Source organism: Haliotis cracherodii, unplaced genomic scaffold (genome assembly GCF_022045235.1).
Source record: "Haliotis cracherodii isolate W230 unplaced genomic scaffold, xgHalCrac1.p SCAF_5, whole genome shotgun sequence".
Classification (NCBI taxonomy): Eukaryota; Metazoa; Mollusca; class Gastropoda; order Lepetellida; family Haliotidae; genus Haliotis; species Haliotis cracherodii.
In genome coordinates, this window is record NW_027266308.1 from 21,319,112 (window position 1) to 21,340,026 (window position 20,915).

A 20,915-nucleotide genomic window follows, 5' to 3' on the forward strand; every position below is an offset into this window, starting at 1 on the left:
GAGTTAGTCATGTGAATGTGTTACCACAGTATTGTCAGTTTTGGCCCATTTTGACCACTGTGTATGTCTCCATTAGGATTTTAGCTAACCTGACTGAAAGTCAAGCGAGCTTATGTTGCAAAGTGTGTTCTGCTGTCCTTCGACTTTAACTTTTGCATTTTTGACATCTCCTCTCACGGAGCTAAAACTTTGTATATGAATGATCCCATCTATGGTGTCTCTAAACATTGCTAACAGCATTCCGATCAGATTGTCTGGTCAAAGCCAGGCTACTGAGTTGAGACTGCTTGATTGATGAAGCTGAATTTGGGTATTCCTTCTTATGATGACACCTTATTATTTTCTCAAATATTTAAAACATCATATTGTACAAAAAGTTTTAACATCTTCTTCTAAAGAACCACAGGGCATATAAGCAAAGTGGTGCGATATTGGCACAGGGTCAACTCAGATGATTTTCATTAGATTCGTTCGGACCAATTTCGTAGCAGAGTCAGAAAGTTTGGATTTAAGTCAGCGTTTTTCAATATTGGCGGCAAGTCTGTACAGACCTATATCATGTTTCACTTTAATCTCATCTCATTCTGCAAAACTCTAAAGTCCTGAAAGGTTGCTCTGACGTGAACCGTAATGGGATGTCCTCAGATCTTTGTTTTGTGGAAGCGGGAACTAAGATCTGATTATAATGAGATTATTTCACTTCCTGTCTACTCTTAAGTGAATTAAATGGGGTGGATGTTTGTTTTTTAATTGTTGAGTAATTGTGCAATAACATAACAGTGAGGAATTAACTAATGTTATGTATAAATATATTCTAAACTAAGCGACAATGACACTCAAGCTATATTTATTTGCTAAAGTCATATGAATAAAAACATATGATTAATCACACTACATCAAATATTGTGAAATGAGCAAGCATCTGTACTTCATTAATACCAATAACCGGAACAATGATATGATATATTAGGGCTGATGTAGCTATATAAAACATGCACCAGTGCAAGAAATTATTGAAAAGTGCACCAAGTGCATGTAAAAACAATTGTATGTCTTACTATCTCTTACTATTTCACACAACGACAATCTTTGAAAACACTCAATTCATCATTCATCACTATGTTATGTGCAACTTGTCAGGATTTTGTGAGCTTGAGGTCATTAGATTGTGGGTAGTTTAAGAATATATACACTTTCCTATTATGTTTTAGAGCAGTTTGATCATCATTAATCGCGAAACGGTCATCAGAGATCTGAGATTGTATTTATATATATTGCGTGAGTCATGGCATCACGCAGGACGGAAGCTTTGACTATTTCTATTGAATTTACCAAATCATGGTAATATGTATCTTTTTTTTATTTCCCTAATTCTTGTTATGATACTCTTCCAATGCATCTTCTTAAAATATTATGCCATTGTATGCAACAACCACATGAAGGGATCTCTCAAAAATAGGAAAGAAAGCTATATAGTGTAAAATCAGAATTTTCATTTTCACACCTAATTTATTTCGCTAGTTCATTTAGATAGTTAAAAGGCCTGTTGGTGACAAATGTATGACGAATTCAGTGATATATGTATTGCAGGTGAGTTTGAAATATATGTGGTGTAAAAGGTGTCTCATAACCGGCATACGTGAACAGGATTTTGTAAACAATGTCCAATGTGGCAGAAAGTCAACTTCGGCGTTCGTGTTTTTCCAAAACATTCTCATCGATTCTAGGGTTATCAGTGATGTTTCAAAATAATTTTTGGTGATTTGATAAAAAAACCAACAGATACCCGTGATCAGTACTCTGATCTCAAATATGCTAGGCCTATATTTGAAACACAATTCTTCGAGCAAATATCCGATGTTTTGATCTCAAAACATGCACTAAATAAATGCCAGAATGGTGATTTTGTATTGTGTCAAAAATGGCAAGATTTATGAAGTTCCAAATTTTCAGAGGACATTTTCAGTAATTTTGCTTTGCTTAAAATGACAGGGGATGATATCACAGAACAGGGAATTTCCCACAGAATTGAAAACTTGCGGAGTATTTGTGTGCCCGATGTATTTTGAATTTTATTCAACTTCAATGTGAGGGTTGTAGAGAAGGGGCATATGTCTCTCTGGCATCCATGGGTTAATGGGAATATGTCAATAAGTGTTTTAATGAAACATTGTGTAAAAAAGGAATGTCAAGATAGTGTCCAATATTGCTGATTCTCATGATTGTGGTATGCAGGGGAATGTGACAGCAGAGAAATGAGAGAACTTGGGGAATACCCATGAAAAGTAGTTCCAGTCCAAAATCATGTAAATGTCAAAAGGTGGAGTTTACTCTTTGTAAACGTCACTTTTTGAAGTTTGTTGAAACAAGAATGGTCATGTGAGCAGCAAATAAAACACATCACTGGAAATCTCCTTAAATTCAAAATACAAATTTATTATAATTTATTTACTCGATAAATAGGACAGTTTTTTTTAGAAAAATTGAGCTATGTAAGTAATTCTAGAAAATTAAGCTAGGTATAACAAAAGGATTGTAGTAGTACTACGGGACTGCGATGCCAGTGAGGTTTACCGCCGTTGCCATTGCGATTTCGTCCAATTGATGAGATAATGGTCTGGACTCTTCTTCTTTATGTAATAAAGACACAAAACTTCTAGTTTTAAGAGTGGCAAGGGGAATCTTGCATATGTATGCCATAGCTACTTTAATATCTTTTTTGTTTGTTTTACTTACTTCAGATAGGTTACTACCTCATTAAACCTTTATATTAAATACATGGTCATGTATTCTTTTTCAAAGGTACCCTAAACAACATCATATTTAGTTGTTATTTCTATACGAATATACTTTTTTGAACAGACCCACTTCTGGTTAAATGAGAGCTAGCATCCTTCTCAGCTTGTTCTTCTCCATCTAATCCCTACTCCGGGACTATTCCAACATAAACCAATCCACAAAGTGTACATTCAATGCCATATACACAAAGATTAACCATAAGTCCTTTTAACCCCTCCTCCCAAAACCTCCGACAAAAATCCAAACCTAAACAAAAAAAAACAACTTCTCAACCAACCCCATCACAACCCTCAATCCCAATATCACGCACAACCACTACAACTCTCATACAACCTTGCCGCCACCCACACTATATAGCAAAAAACAGAAAAGCATTACTTGCAAACAAAAACTGCCACTCACAGATTAAGAATAAACTCAAATCACATTATGTAAAATAAAATCATCTCAAAATTAGCCCCATCACCATGTCATTTATGACTACCTTCTTGATCCTTCTCATAACAATGGTGATAATACAGTGGAACTGCAATGGACTCATCACCCTTAACAAAAATGAACCTCTCATCACAGCACTTCAAGGGACCCGCTTATCTTCAAAAAGTGTCTATGATTTATAATACCAGGCTATAATTTCACTGGAAAATAGACCCTGCCGAACTAACTACCTAGCCCCCTCCTCACTTACCCGTCGTATCCTCTTATACCAGAGCCAATGATCAGGATCTCAACGAGGACAATCCTAATCGGGTCAATCACTTGCGTACTATGATGTCTTTTCAACAACGTCAATTTGACCTTCTTCATCATCATCTCCAGGCAGCCTTGGCTGAGATCACCACCACCAGGCACAATGGTTATCTCGCCTTTACGGATTGGGATTCTGATTTCAAGAGGCAACTCCTTTGTCAGCCTTGGAGTGCACTCTGCTCTTCAATGGCGCAGTCTCTGAATCCCACACATGTATGTCCAGCTTTGCCTTGTTGAATCGGTGCATAAAGCCCTGGAGCATGTCAATCCAAATTAAAACAGGCAATTATCAGACCAGACGTGCCTCTTTTAAGACTTCCGCCAACGCTTCTTCCTTTTCGTGACAATGGTCAAGACTGTTCAAAGCCAAAGGCAATTATCAACATCACCTTCGCAGGTGGAGGCAGGTGCTGACGTCCTGACAATTCTGTCACCAATATCCTTCATCAGGGGTGTTGTAAGAGGCGACAAACGGGATCGGGTGGTCAGGCTCGCTGACTTAGTTGATACTTGTCATTGTATCCCAATTGCATGGATCGATGCACATGATGCCAATCACTGGATTTTCTGGTACAGACTTGATTATTAACAGACCGCAGTCATATAGCTGGAATATTGCTGCATGTGGCGTTAAACAACAAACACACAACCAACCAACCTTCTTCAGTGCTACTGTTTCTTACTCATAGCAGACCCACAGCTCACTCGTGCGTTTTGGCTGACACCCACCCCACTCAGGCTCAGCTCTTGCTCCAGACCATTCAGCTTCTGGTGCTCAAGTGGGTGGTTGAGATTGTTCCTAATCCAGTGGCGCATCCAGGCTTCTATACTCCCCTGTGTTCCTGGTGCCCAAGAATGATTCATCTGAATACGGTATGATCCACAATCTCGCCGTATTCAACAAGCGTTACATGGTACAACCTGCATATTATCGTCTGACCATGTTGAGACTGCTCAGGACCAGAATCAATGCTAACGACTCACTGATCTTCATGTGCCAATCCGCCCCAGTTGCCGGCAGTTCCTCAGGTTCTTTTTCCAGGTTATCCAATACCAGTTGACGAACCTCCCATTGGCATTTCCATGGCCCCGTGGTTATTTACCCAGATTACCAAGCCAAATGCCACATACCTGCACTTGAGGAACATTCATTTCAAGGTTTACATCAACGATTGTCTACTGAATCATCAGAACCTCCTTCACAATGTTATCACTCGTAGTGTACTTGCTCAGCTGGGGAGGATCATCAACGAGCTCAAGTCAGAACTTACTCTGTCCTTTAAGCTCCAACTCATAGGCGGCCTGTTTTACATGGACCAGGATCTCCTAGTACCAAACGACAGGTGGCACAATCTCCTTCCTACCCTTTACCAGGTTTGTACACTTCGTCAATGGCAGGTATTAATGGATCTGACATCCAGAGGCCAACTCCAACATCGCCTGCTACAGCAGTTTCTGGCTCAATTTATTCGTGGGCAGAACCCTCTGGCCTCCATAACGCTCCTGATTCACCCCAGCCTGTATCTTTGTTGAAGGACAGTGGAATCAAATGTCTGTGACGGTGTCTCCTTGACCGCGCTCAAGCCCACACCTGATCATCGACACCTCATGACAGGGTTGGGAGGCTCATCTGGAGGACAAGACTGCCTCTGGTCTGTGGTCAAATGATCAGCACCGGTGGCACATCAACTATCTCAAACTTGAAACAGTCATCCTGGATGTGTCTCACTGGCAGATCTGTCTTCAGCGCACAGTGCTTGCCATATCCACAGACAACATCATGATTGTCTGATGTCTTCGCAACTAGGAGACTCTCCACTTTTCATCCCTACTGTCTCAGACTTTCTTCAGGTTCATCGTCCAGCACATCCCTGGTTGTCGCAATATCCTGGCAGACACACTCTCCAGACCAGCTCCTACGGAGTGGATGCTCAACCCAATTCCTTCACCCTTGTGTGTCAGCAGTTCAGCCTGCTCCTCATCGACCTATTCACCACCAACTACAATTAGCCTGGAAGGCTACATCTACTGGTACATCTCCACCATCAGTTGCCATAACTAGCTCCGGACAAGTTGACTTTCACTTCAAGGGTAGTACCATAACAACGAACTTATCTGGTGGCCCTTAATTCGGTGTTGGCTGTTCCTACGGATATCAGAATAACCAAGATCCCGGAACTTCAGTCACTATTGCGGTCGTTGCATCTTTGAGGATCAATGGCCAAGTTTCATCCCCAGCCTGAGATTTGAACGTGGTATTCTAGTCACTCCGTATCACTTCCTTTGAACCACTCCACTCATCTTCATCCTTCAATCCACCAAAAAGATGACATTTTTCTTGGTTATAGCTACAGCAGCTCAAGTCAGCGAGTTGCACACCCTTCATGTCTCACAAGTATGGTTCAAACGTAGAGCACACGGTGCTGTCAATCTTGAGTTGTGCTAAGATTTCATTGCTAAGAATCAACTCCAAGGACAGCTGGACAGATCCTTCCCATGTTCTGCCCTTATCGTCGATCCAAGACACAATGTGGATCTCGGAAACAATTCTTCATTCTGGTTCTGCCTGCATCTCAGATGGAAGTTAGTCGTAACACTAACTCATTGAGGCTGTGCTCCATTATCTCGCAGACTTACGACCTCCCTGGTATGGACCTGCCTAGAGCCAACAACCCTCATGAGATTTGAGCTGTCGCTTGACCATGGCTCTCCACAGCAGTCGCTCCATGGAATCCATCATGGAGGGTTGGTTTGGGTGCTCGGCTACTGTCTTTGCTATCTATCCCTGTCATTATCTCTGAGATGTGGCACGGGTAGAAATTACCCCAGTCTAGATGGTTTGATGTTTCCGTTTATTCCAGCAGTAAAAGCTCTTAGGTAGTAATGCAGAATAAGTATCCAAATTTATGTCATATTTATGAAACCGGAACTGCTTAATGATATGAAGGGCAGATGCAGGTGTTGTTCGCAGTTATAGCCAGTTATTTATTACTGATAAATTTCTTTAAACCCTGAAACAATTGTAAAAAATTCATTACACAAAATATAAACATATGCTGACATCAAATATTTCATTACATTTGATGATATATACAAAATGCTATAACTACTAATTGATAAACTTACATCTCATCAAAAACTTAATTAATCTTATATCATAAACATACTTAACCCGCACATATACTTATATATGCGTATCATATAAATAGAGGGACATAAACGTGACATGATACATTTACTATCATGTGCACATACAATATAAAATATATGACAAATATATGTAAAACCTAGTAAACCCACCAAGTGTGTGGTCCTGGGTTCATCAGTCCAGACACAGACCTCTGCACGAGTAATAGAGCTACATCTGCACCACAAATAAATGAATATATATACACACTGTGCAGACCAATCTGATAGCAGCAATATTACTACAAACCGATACATAGTGTTATTGCAGAGTAACTTAAAACATTTCTAGAATATAATAGTAAAACCCTGATCCATTCATACATCATACATCATACATTCATACATTCATACATTACACATTCATATATACCAATATGTATTTAGCAACACATATGTTTCACATTCTTACTTTCATACTTCATACGTTCATACATCCATACATGACACATTCATATATACCAATATGTAACCAAGCAACACATGTTTCACATTCTTACTTTCATACTTCATACTTTCATTCATCAGCTTCACAGTGATTGAAGATTTAGTTAAATAGTATTTTAGGCCTAATCTTAGCACTTACTGAATTATTTACCTTACGTAAATAATAACACTTGTAATGCATTCAGAATCACAACTAGTTACTATGATCTGGCTAATATTTACAATATTACAAAAACAGCCAAATTATCAACAGCATAAACACAATATACCTACAAATCCTAGGAATACGTACAAACAATAAAATATCATCGAAAGACCAACCTTTAGATGTGAATTCCAAAGTCAATAGATCAAACACCACAATTAGTCCAAATTGTGAATTCCAAAATGTCCAATGCTATACGTGTGTTTGACAGTAACATCAAATGTGATCTAAACTGTAGTAAAACTAAACCCTTTAAACTGGAGACAGTAAGCTAGAAAGATAAACACAAAGGGGCTGTGAGGGGCGTGCTTGGGCAGGCTATTGTGTGATAGTGCACTAGGTGATTGAGGCTGTGGCAAAGTACTCATGCAGTAAGCTGAAACAGAGAATTAGGAGAGCTGAAGTGTGAAGTATATAATGTTTAAAACATACTTGACTGAACATTTAATTCAGTAAAAATCTAAACTAATAAAACTCTTAAAATATATACAATTATCGATCTGATCCTGTCACATTTAGATTTTACTCATTTTCATTATTCTAAAGCTTTTCCATGAAATTTTGAAATCAACTGATGCTCAAACATTTACCTTGCGATTCAAACACACAACATATGAATCCTACAATAAAACAAAATTTATATTAAGTAATTCTCCCTTTTGTAACGTTCTTGTGGTATTCTAACTAAATAAGGTTGACATGTTAAACCAACTTGAAATGTCTTAATGCAAGAGATTAAGGTTTGTAAAGAAAAAAATGAGTTTTATTAATTTTTAGTGGGAAATGTTTTTACGGCAGAATTTTTATAATTTTACCACAGAATTTTGATGATTTTACCTCATAATTCACCTGTGACTGAGATAAGCTCGCTAGCTGCCATGAATAGCATGGTGGGGCATTTGTTTTACCAGCTTGCTCAGGTTTTTGTCATGTGTCAAGATTATGTCAAGAAATGTCAAGTATCACAGTCAAATCATTAATCTCCATGCATATTTTTGAAGGTCAGTGACCTGAGCTGCAAGTGGCTTTGTCTGGTACTGACTGTTGGTTTCAAGAAAAAAGTGTTATGTCCATGGCTTCTTTTTGGAAATTACCGGACATTTTGTCACTGATGGACCAACCCTGCTTATGTACATGTAGAATAAACACTGTACATGCAGTAGACTAACAATAAAATATATCAACTTATACCATACAAAAAGTAGGATAACAAGAAAATATATCAACTTATACCAAAGATGCAATGGGATAACAAGCAAATATATCAACTTGTTCCATACAAAAAGTAGGCTAACAATAAAATATATCAACTTATACCAAAGATGCAATGGGATAAGAAGCAAATATCTCAACTTGTTCCATACAAAAAGTAGGATAACAAGAAAATATGTCAACCTATACCACACATGCAGTAGGATAAGAATAAAATATCTCCCTTTATGCAAACATGCAGTAGGATAACAAGCAAATATTTAACTTGTACCATACATTCAGTAGGATAACAATACAATATCTCCCTTCATGCATATATGCAGGATGATGACAATAAAATAACTCGGCTTATACCATACCTGTAGTGGAATGACAAACACATATCTCATTTATACCATATATACAGTAGGATTAGAAGCGACTATCACCACCTATTCAATACGCATACATTAGGATCAGACCTGTGAAGATCCGGGTGGAATAGGTCTTCAGCAACACATGCTTGTTATAAAAGGTGACTATGCTCTGTAGGAGGCGACTAATGGGGTGGGTAGTCAGGCTCGCAGACTTGGTTGATGCATGTCATCGATCCCAATTGCTTGGATCGATCCTCATGATGTCAACGGCAAGATTGTCTGGTCCAGACTCGATTATTTACAGACCGCCGTCATACAGTTGGAATATTGCTGAGTGTGGCATTAAACAATAAAGAAACAAAATTTTAGGATAAAACTTCTGTGTTAAAAGCGGTTCCACTTTTTTGAGATAATAGTGCATGTTATCCATAATAGTATCCCAGCCAGGTGGTTTAGTGTACGAGTCTTCATGTTCCAGCTGCAGATGAAAGAGAGAATGTCAGTCTCCACTTTGAACACAAACTTGTCAGCTGTGACTTTCAAAGTGGGGAAATCATCTTTGAAAAGTAAGTAAATTATTTAGAAGTGATAAACAATTGTCAAGAACACTATATATACTTTAATCGATCCTGTAAAACTGCTGTGTGAAGGTGTGAAGTTATGTCCCTTAGCTGACAATTGTAATCACATTTGAATGGTTTTCTTCAGAGGGAATAGTTTTAAAAATACCAAAAGTCATCAAAGATAAGATAGTTTTGAAAGCTGTTGACATGGTATTACATGAAGCCTTCTGGGATCACTGTATCTGCATAATTTAAGAAGTGAGCAAATCTTCACAAACTTGTTGTGTTATCAGTCCGTGAAAAATCTGATTTCAACTTTATTGTACAGCCTTATTACAACAGCATACATATTGGTAAAGGTAAAATGTTTAAAGAGGGTTGTCCTCTACTAAGAGAGAGCAAGTCATGGTTCCAGGTGATCTTTTCAGATGTCAGCACGAACAAATATTTTAAGGAAAAATGACCCTGGATCTAAATAGTTAGAATTTCTAAACAATTAAACAGAATCTTTAACTTTGTCATTGCTGATGACCAAAATATAAGTATTTTCAGTCACTTGCTCATGTGAAACTTGACAGTGGTAAATGAAAGATGAAAATGTTTATCAAAAACTCAAAAAAACTGAAATGCTGAATTGACTTTGAATGTGAAATGGTCTTCTCGAAAGAATAAATCTTACTGGTGATCTCCAGAGTCTAGATCATTGCTATAGTCTTGTTTGACTTCCATCATTTTGTTGTGGTTTTCCTTCATACAGTTAAACTAAAATAAGAATATGTTTATGTAACTTCTGTCGTTAAATTGTGAATTTCCACTTTCCTTTTGTTCCCAAATTTGATATCATGTTTTTGCCTTCAGATGAGTTTATTCTCAATGTCATTTCAGGCCAGATAAAACCAAGGTGACACAGCACGTTGACCTAATCCTTGGCAATGATGGAGCTTTCTCATCCGTGAGAAAAGAAATGATCCGACAGAGCAGTAGGTTTAACTATGCGCAGGAGTACATCCCACATGGGTACATGGAGCTGGTTATTAATCCTACACCATCAGGCGAGGTGAGTGGAAGGAAGCACTTTAGGTGGCTGGATTCTTTTCTGGTACAAAGTGCAACATTTAATACTCTGACTCAAATGACTCTGAGTGGACGTGTCTTAGTACTTATCCTCAGATTTGTGTTCATGACTGTCATGAAATAATCCATTTCTTAATGAAAGTTGTGTGATATCAGGAATGTGTTGATGACTTGTGAAATAATCCATGTGTTGGTGACTGTTGTGAAATAAACCATGTGTTGATGGCTGTTGTGAAATAACCTTGTGCTGATGACTGTTGTGAAAAAATCCATGTGTTGATGACTGTTGTGAAATAATCCATGTGTTGATGACTGTTGTGAAATAATTCATGTGTTGATGGCTGTTGTAAAATAATCCATGTGTTGATGGCTGTTGTGAAATAAACCATGTGTTGATGGCTGTTGTGAAATAATCTATGTGTTGATGGCTGTTGTGAAATAACCTTGTGCTGATGGCCGTTGTGAAATAATCCATGTGTTGATGACTGTTGTGAAATAATCCATGTGTTGATGACTGTTGTGAAATAATCCATGTGTTGATGGCTGTTTTGAAATAATCCATGTGTTGATGACTGTTGTGAAATAATCCATGTGTTGATGGCTGTTGTGAAATAATCCATGTGTTGATGGCTGTTTTGAAATAATCCATGTGTTGATGACTGTTGTGAAATAATCCATGTGTTGATGACTGTTGTGAAATAATCCATGTGTTGATGACTGTTATGAAATAATCCATGTGTTGATGGCTGTTGTGAAATAATCCATGTGTTGATGACTTGTGAAATAAACCATGTGTTGATGGCTGTTGTGAAATAATCCATGTGTTGATGACTTGTGAAATAATCCATGTGTTGATGGCCGTTGTGAAATAATCCAAGTGTTGATGACTGTTGTGAAATAATCCATGTGTTGATGACTTGTGAAATAATCCATGTGTTGATGGCTGTTGTGAAATAATCCATGTGTTGATGACTTGTGAAATAATCCATGTGTTGATGGCCATGTGTTCATGACAGTTGTGATATTAGGCATAAATGTTGATGACTGCCGTGACTGTTCATAACTATATGTCTTCTATGACAAGCAATTAGTTTCTGTTACTAGTTTGCTATGGCCAACAACTATCTTCACATATGGCCACGAAATGAGTTCATGATGATTGGTCTGCCCAACCAAGACAAGACATTCACTGCCACCCTGTTCATGAAGTTTGACATGTTTGAGCAAATCACAACAGAAAAGGAACTGATGGAATTCTTCACAGCTAAATTTCCTGACTCCATACCAATCATTGGAGAGTAAGTAATCTCTCAGCTGTTTTTTGGGCATGGGTGGCCCAATCGTCTAAGGTGCCGCAATTCGCTGTGGAGGGTTGCATCCCTTGGGCACGCCAGAAACCTGTGTTTGTGGGTTCGAATCCCGGTTCATCCTGATTATGTTTCTTGGTTTGTCAGCACCAAACCCATGCTAGTAGGTTTCACCAAAGTAGTAAACATCTGAAACCTGCATCACTTCGGACTTTCCTCCAACTTTAAGCTGACACGGCGTGATACAACTAGAATACTGTTACTCACTCACTTACTCAGCTGTTTTAGTAAGGTTTCTTGATTTAATCCACTCTTATACAATTTCCAGATAACTATAGCTAACTTATTGCCAAAAGAGAAAATATGAAAGTAACTTGGTCTTAAAAGTTATGAATATGACTCAGGACATTTCTTAGATCCTGTGTAACCTTCGTAATTTCTTGAACATTTTCCACACTTATGTCCTTTTAAGCTCTCTAACAGATTTTGAAAACAGCCCCAGAAATTTGGATTTGAAAATAGGATGCCTGTGTCAAGCAAAATGGCAAAATAGCCTTATCCTGTCCAAAATAGAAATACTGTAAGATTTATTTGAATTATTTGTCAATCAGGGCAATAATGTGAATTAATATTGTTGTTGTCAGGATACACACCATCTATACCAAACTAGAACTTTACACGAGAGGTATAAACTTGTGAAATAGACCTATTGTCTCACAACATGTTAGAAATCCTAGATGGAATCTGTTCTCCGAAGATTGAAACTATTGGTGGGGGTCTTACCTTCCAAAGTTTGTATGCACATACTGAATACTATTTCATACAGAGTTGGGGATTAACACATTCAACCTGTGAAAGTACATAGTGGGTGCCCCACGAAAACTTTGCAGGTTATCAAGGGTATATCAAAGCATAGGTATCTTTGGAGTCTGTACAATATTAAAGATTCTAATTTCCTGATCCCCAACACTGCACCCCCTCCTCTTTGCATATTTGTGGAGGGCAGGGGCAAAAGGTGAATTCTCAGATAGTTTACTTGTTAAAATCTTTGTAATTAGTTGATTATTTTCCTGCCAAAACATTTCTCTTGTAATGTTTTTCATCATGGGTAGCATGAGAGGAGTCATCTTTTGCAGTACACTTGTGGATGACCTATTCCTGTTTCACATCAAATCTTCTACAACATATGACCAGTACCACATGTTAAAATGAACTGCAAGAAAAACTCCATGGTGTCCTGTTGACAATGAACAGTTTGAAGAATGACATAATGAAAACTGGAAAAGACGTGTTCAACTAGATTATAGATTTATAATTTAAAACTAAACCATATTTAGACCCCAGAAATATTTAGAGATCTATTGTCTGGTAAATTAAAATTAAGGACCATACAGAATTCTTTGATTATAGAAACTTGAGACAACACTGATGGAATGAATAGATCTTGGGGACAGTCTGGCTAACCTGCATTTGCCCAGAGACCATATGTCTCTGATTTGCCACATATCACAGAAAACACAAAGCATATATTAATTTCATCACTTACCTTGACGGTCAAATCCTTGAAACTTTATCCATCTCTTTCCTCCAATGAATGGGTGAATAAGACATACTGCTGCCAAATGTCCTCAAATCTTGCTGCTACTGTGTCTTCCAATAGGCCCTACTAGCAGAAGGCAACTTTGGCAAGCTCCTCACAGCCTTAACTCTATCACTGTATATGATGGTAGCACGCACTGGCATGGAGTTTGGATCAAGAGTTATGGGGGATAACTCTTACTAGTGCCTAATGCAGTCCTGTCAAAATTGATGCTTAGATCTGCAAGGCCCTGGATCCAGAATTCTCTTTGTCTTGAATTATTTTGTACCTTCTCTTTAATATTTCTTTTTACATTTTTATTACATGTATTTTGTTTTGTATTTGTGATTCCAGATTAATCACAAGTTGGAAAAGTATGCAATGCTAAAATAAGTGTTTCTTATGGGACTTATTTTCTTTCGGGAAAAAATGATTTATTGATGAAATAAAGTGAAGTGTGGTAGTTATTTTGGGGAAATGATTCTTCCTGTAATGTTTTAAATAGTCAAACATATTTTAATTGTCCTTTGTAGTTGGTCTGTGTGAACATTGCTTGGGCCTCCTTTTTGTTTGTCAGAGGTTGAAATGAGATAAAAATATAATTTAATATCATGTCTTATTTTATGTGTAATCCTAAAAGAAATGTCAGTGAGGTGAAATATGAAAACAAATATTGTTTGTTTTGCTTCTTATTAAGAATAAAATATTTGTTCTCAAGTTTTTCACAACATGTGAACTTCCTTATATGGTAAATTGCCTGATATAAATGAGATGATAAACAGAGAGACTGGATGTTCTGAGGAATGTTTACTTGTTACCCTTATTCAAGAAAACATTTTTTTTAATGAAACATTTTAGAGTGGACAGTTAGAGAGGTCAAGAGCATGTGCTGTGAGGAGAATATCAGAGTAGCAGAGTAGCATTGAGAAACTTGACAAGTTCAAGGGAGAGGCTGTGATAAGAATTCAAAATTTGGATGAGGGTAATAATAAATATTAAATGTAGAAATATTTCATAACTAAGTTGAGGCTCATGAAAAAAAGATAGATGCTTCTACAGGGTCGTCTGTAAAAGATGTTTTGGGCAGGGACTTATTAAGAAGGTCAAAGGACACTGATGTGATTAATCCTTAAGCCGCTGTAAAGTAAATTTTACATTTAAATAATAACCTTTTACAAATTTCAGTTTGTAGAGATTCACAGAGGTAAAAACATTAGATCAAAGATCACTTTATGATGTCTGAAACTTAAATAGTCAGTTGAGCACAAATCCATAGGGATGTTGCAGCATGGTATGTCTGTATTTCAGAGCTGCATTGAAGAAAACCTTCTTGAGTAGTAAAGGTTTGCCGATGGTGTCTATCAAGGTAAGTTTATCATTATCTATGTAACATTCCTGACATCCTCTCACATCTGTCCATTCAAAAGGATCTACAAATACATTTATCATACCTCCATGTCAGAATGATGAGATCTGATTTGTCCGCATCATCTTGATAAAATACTGTGTAACCTGCCTTGGAGGGTAATCAATTTTTCACTAGGCAATAATTCTCTTATACCCTGCGACAAGCTATACAAACTGCTTTTGGATTTCTGAGATGCAGAATGTATCCCTTATACCCCGCTTCAAAGCAAACAGCCGTATGCTTTTTCCGAGGCAATGAAAGTCATGAGACATACCACAAGTTAACCTCAGCTCAATCGAATGGCTGTTTTCTATCAATTTTGAATTTGTGTTAATTCTTTTACAATGTCACATTAAAACATGTTGGTTAGATAAATTTGCAGGATAACGAGGGACACTTTGACTTTTATGCCTCAGGCTCGTGGTATAAAGCCTTACGCGGGACGCATGGAACCCCATGTACTCCTCGTGATCCTGCTACAACTTGGAATTGCATATATTTGATCAAATTTCATGATGTCTAACCACCTAACTAATAACGCTAAGCCTGATTACCTAATAACACTGGCTCAGTGACTCACACATGACACCAGTTACGTGTTGACCCTCAGTGATGGAAACTGTAACTGGACCTTGGAACAGTCTATTTGATAGGTAGTACATTCAGTGTTGGTTTTTGTGAGAAGTACATTCAGTGTTAGTATTTGTGGGCAGTACATTCAATGTTAGTTTTTGTGAGAAGTACATTCAGTGTTAGTATTTGTGGGTAGTACATTCAGTGTTAGTATTTGTGGAAAGTACATTCAGTGTTAGTATTTGTGGGAAGTACATTCAGTGTTAGTTTTTGTGGGAAGTACATTCAGTGTTAGTATTTGTGGGAAGTACATTCAATGTTAGTATTTGTGAGAAGTACATTCAGTGTTAGTTTTTGTGGGAAGTACATTCAGTGTTAGTATTTGTGGGAAGTACATTCAGTGTTAGTATTTGTGGGAAGTACATTCAATGTTAGTATTTGTGAGAAGTACATTCAGTGTTAGTATTTGTGGGAAGTACATTCAGTGTTAGTATTTGTGGGAAGTACATTCAATGTTAGTATTTGTGAGAAGTACATTCAGTGTTAGTATTTGTGGGAAGTACATTCAGTGTTAGTATTTGTGGGAAGTACATTCAGTGTTAGTATTTGTGGGAAGTACATTCAGTGTTAGTATTTGTGGGAAGTACATTCAGTGTTAGTATTTGTGGGAAGTACATTCAGTGTTAGTATTTGTGGGAAGTACATTCAGTGTTAGTATTTGTGGGAAGTACATTCAATGTTAGTATTTGTGGGAAGTACATTCAGTGTTAGTATTTGTGGGAAGTACATTCAATGTTAGTATTTGTGAGAAGTACATTCAGTGTTAGTATTTGTGAGAAGTACATTCAGTGTTAGTATTTGTGGGAAGTACATTCAGTGTTAGTATTTGTGGGAAGTACATTCAGTGTTAGTATTTGTGGGAAGTACATTCAGTGTTAGTATTTGTGGGAAGTACATTCAGTGTTAGTATTTGTGGGAAGTATATTCAATGTTAGTATTTGTGGGAAGTACATTCAGTGTTAGTATTTGTGGGAAGTATATTCAGTGTTAGTATTTGTGAGAAGTACATTCAGTGTTAGTATTTGTGGGAAGTACATTCAGTGTTAGTATTTGTGGGAAGTACATTCAGTGTTAGTATTTGTGGGAAGTATATTCAGTGTTAGTATTTGTGGGAAGTACATTCAATGTTAGTATTTGTGGGAAGTACATTCAGTGTTAGTATTTGTGGGAAGTACATTCAGTGTTAGTATTTGTGGGAAGTACATTCAGTGTTAGTATTTGTGGGAAGTACATTCAGTGTTAGTATTTGTGGGAAGTACATTCAGTGTTAGTATTTGTGGGAAGTACATTCAGTGTTAGTATTTGTTGGAAGTACATTCAGTGTTAGTATTTGTGGGAAGTACATTCAGTGTTAGTATTTGTGGGAAGTACATTCAGTGTTAGTATTTGTGGGAAGTACATTCAGTGTAAGTATTTGTGGGAAGTACATTCAGTGTTAGTATTTGTGGGAAGTATATTCAATGTTAGTATTTGTGGGAAGTACATTCAGTGTTAGTATTTGTGGGAAGTATATTCAGTGTTAGTATTTGGGAGAAGTACATTCAGTGTTAGTATTTGTGGGAAGTACATTCAGTGTTAGTATTTGTGGGAAGTACATTCAGTGTTAGTATTTGTGGGAAGTACATTCAGTGTTAGTATTTGTGGGAAGTACATTCAGTGTAAGTATTTGTGGGAAGTATATTCAATGTTAGTATTTGTGGGAAGTTCATTCAGTGTTAGTATTTGTGGGAAGTATATTCAATGTTAGTATTTGTGGGAAGTACATTCAGTGTTAGTATTTGTGAGAAGTACATTCAGTGTTAGTATTTGTGGGAAGTACATTCAGTGTTAGTATTTGTGGGAAGTACATTCAGTGTTAGTATTTGTGGGAAGTACATTCAGTGTTAGTATTTGTGGGAAGTACATTCAGTGTTAGTATTCGTTGGAAGTATATTCAATGTTAGTATTTGTGGGAAGTACATTCAGTGTTAGTATTTGTGGGAAGTATATTCAATGTTAGTATTGTGGGAAGTACATTCAGTGTTAGTATTTGTGAGAAGTACATTCAGTGTTAGTATTTGTGGGAAGTACATTCAGTGTTAGTATTTGTGGGAAGTACATTCAGTGTTAGTATTTGTGGGAAGTATATTCAGCGTTAGTATTTGTGGGAAGTACATTCAATGTTAGTATTTGTGGGAAGTACATTCAGTGTTAGTATTTGTGGGAAGTACATTCAGTGTTAGTATTTGTGGGAAGTACATTCAGTGTTAGTATTTGTGGGAAGTACATTCAGTGTTAGTATTTGTGGGAAGTACATTCAGTGTTAGTATTTGTGGGAAGTATATTCAGTGTTAGTATTTGTGGGAAGTACATTCAGTGTTAGTATTTGTGGGAAGTATATTCAATGTTAGTATTTGTGGGAAGTACATTCAGTGTTAGTATTTGTGAGAAGTACATTCAGTGTTAGTATTTGTGGGAAGTACATTCAGTGTTAGTATTTGTGGGAAGTACATTCAGTGTTAGTATTTGTGGGAAGTATATTCAATGTTAGTATTTGTGGGAAGTACATTCAGTGTTAGTATTTGTGGGAAGTATATTCAATGTTAGTATTTGTGGGAAGTACATTCAGTGTTAGTATTTGTGAGAAGTACATTCAGTGTTAGTATTTGTGGGAAGTACATTCAGTGTTAGTATTTGTGGGAAGTACATTCAGTGTTAGTATTTGTGGGAAGTACATTCAGTGTTAGTATTTGTGGGAAGTACATTCAGTGTTAGTATTTGTGGGAAGTATATTCAATGTTAGTATTTGTGGGAAGTACATTCAGTGTTAGTATTTGTGGGAAGTATATTCAATGTTAGTATTGTGGGAAGTACATTCAGTGTTAGTATTTGTGAGAAGTACATTCAGTGTTAGTATTTGTGGGAAGTATATTCAATGTTAGTATTGTGGGAAGTACATTCAGTGTTAGTATTTGTGAGAAGTACATTCAGTGTTAGTATTTGTGGGAAGTACATTCAGTGTTAGTATTTGTGGGAAGTACATTCAGTGTTAGTATTTGTGGGAAGTATATTCAGCGTTAGTATTTGTGGGAAGTACATTCAATGTTAGTATTTGTGGGAAGTACATTCAGTGTTAGTATTTGTGGGAAGTACATTCAGTGTTAGTATTTGTGGGAAGTACATTCAGTGTTAGTATTTGTGGGAAGTACATTCAGTGTTAGTATTTGTGGGAAGTACATTCAGTGTTAGTATTTGTGGGAAGTATATTCAATGTTAGTATTTGTGGGAAGTACATTCAGTGTTAGTATTTGTGGGAAGTATATTCAATGTTAGTATTTGTGGGAAGTACATTCAGTGTTAGTATTTGTGAGAAGTACATTCAGTGTTAGTATTTGTGGGAAGTACATTCAGTGTTAGTATTTGTGGGAAGTACATTCAGTGTTAGTATTTGTGGGAAGTATATTCAATGTTAGTATTTGTGGGAAGTACATTCAGTGTTAGTATTTGTGGGAAGTATATTCAATGTTAGTATTTGTGGGAAGTACATTCAGTGTTAGTATTTGTGAGAAGTACATTCAGTGTTAGTATTTGTGGGAAGTACATTCAGTGTTAGTATTTGTGGGAAGTACATTCAGTGTTAGTATTTGTGGGAAGTACATTCAGTGTTAGTATTTGTGGGAAGTACATTCAATGTTAGTATTTGTGAGAAGTACATCCAGTGTTAGTATTTGTGAGAAGTACATTCAGTGTTAGTATTTGTGGGAAGTACATTCAGTGTTAGTATTTGTGGGAAGTACATTCAGTGTTAGTATTTGTGAGAAGTACATTCAGTGTTAGTATTTGTGGGAAGTACATTCAGTGTTAGTATTTGTGGGAAGTACATTCAGTGTTAGTATTTGTGGGAAGTACATGTACAGTACATGTCAGTGGGCTATTTTATGTTACCAATGGTCGTTATCGAGTGTGAAAAAATGTAGACAAATGTGTAAAAATATTATTTTCATATATAAGATAACTTCGTGATAAAGAACAATGAAGAATAAGGCATTTATTTTTGGTCATTGTTTATTGTACAAGAAAACACTGCATGGAGAATAATCCACTCAAGGCCTGTTGGTTGTTTTCCTTGAAGTGTTTTATTGTACTGTAAACAACACCCCCTTGTCATATATTTATTACATAAATGAACGTACACTTTTCCAGTGCTCACCTTATCATGTTGGAGACAAGGCAGTACTGATGGGAGATGCTGCCCATGCCATGGTACCATTCTATGGACAAGGAATGAATGCTGTAAGATCTTGCTCTGGGACATCATGTCTCAAATACTTGATGCCCATCCAACAATTTACAATAAAACATTAGGGAACATTTTGTAGTGATGATGTCAAAGCTACTCCAAGCTACATAACTCTTTGAAGTGAGATATGTTCATGTCAACATTTGGCAGACAAATATTTTTATTGACTGCTAATATTGTTGTTGTGTTGCTGTGTTGACTGAGTGGATAGTAAGGTTTCTATTGTACTCTAGTCTAGTCCTTGTAATCACTTTATGACCCTAAAGGTTTGAGTTTACAGAAAACATCTAGGTGTGCAATGGCAATCTTTGTCAGGAACATGTTATACCAAGCTTCTCTATACAGGAGAACATAGATATAATGTGTGTCATACACGCCTAAAAAGGTAAAAGAAATAATGCAGAAAGAAAACACTCCATGAGAATAACAAGGTTAATGCACATGCATCTTCACATTGAAATGGACCGGCTCTGTGGTCTAGTGGTAGACATTTGCCTGGAAGGTCAGGGGTTCAATCCCTGGCCGCATCATACCAAGAGATGTTAAAGATGGTACTTGTTGTTACCCTACCTGGTGATCAGAATTAAGTGGCTAAAATAAGGACTTGTTGGCTCGGAGTCAGTATACTGTACGTGTCTGGGCGGGGTATTCATGTCTCAGTGGGCTAGCACTATAAACTTGGCTACGAAAACCACACACCACACATCACACACACACACACACACACATGCATGCAAATCGCTGTATATATAAATGCAATAATGTTGGATGCGGCGATAAACCCCACCTCACATTTAAACATGATCAACAGCCCAATACATATGGTTGGTCGTCAATTTCCAAAACTTTGTCTGGGAGCATCTGTTCAACTGCAAAGCCAGGTGACTAACTGGAACACAGCGGAACAACATCTTCAGACTGTAGAATCGCAGATGGCTTTACCCAGGATGTTCAGTGTATCCCTCAGCACCAACAGCATTATGTCATGTCCTGACCGATGCTGGTCAGGACATGCCCCTTGTTACCACACAACCCAGGACCATTTCATAATCCCTAAGTTAATTTGCTGCAAAGGTGTACCAGCCACCATCCTCTGTAACAACAGCAATTCCAGGAT

General features: G+C 37.2%; 1 protein-coding gene across 1 annotated transcript in view; it reads left to right on the plus strand.

Moving 5' to 3' along the window:
- Positions 1-20,915, plus strand: part of LOC139442746 (kynurenine 3-monooxygenase-like) — a 46,935-nt gene that overhangs the window by 10,854 nt on the left and 15,166 nt on the right. Inside the window, exons 5-9 of the mRNA XM_071223629.1 lie at positions 9,434-9,521; positions 10,404-10,575; positions 11,697-11,890; positions 14,787-14,844; positions 19,702-19,791. Of these exons, the coding sequence (XP_071079730.1) occupies positions 9,434-9,521; positions 10,404-10,575; positions 11,697-11,890; positions 14,787-14,844; positions 19,702-19,791 (602 nt within the window). The remainder of the gene's footprint in view (positions 1-9,433; positions 9,522-10,403; positions 10,576-11,696; positions 11,891-14,786; positions 14,845-19,701; positions 19,792-20,915) is intronic.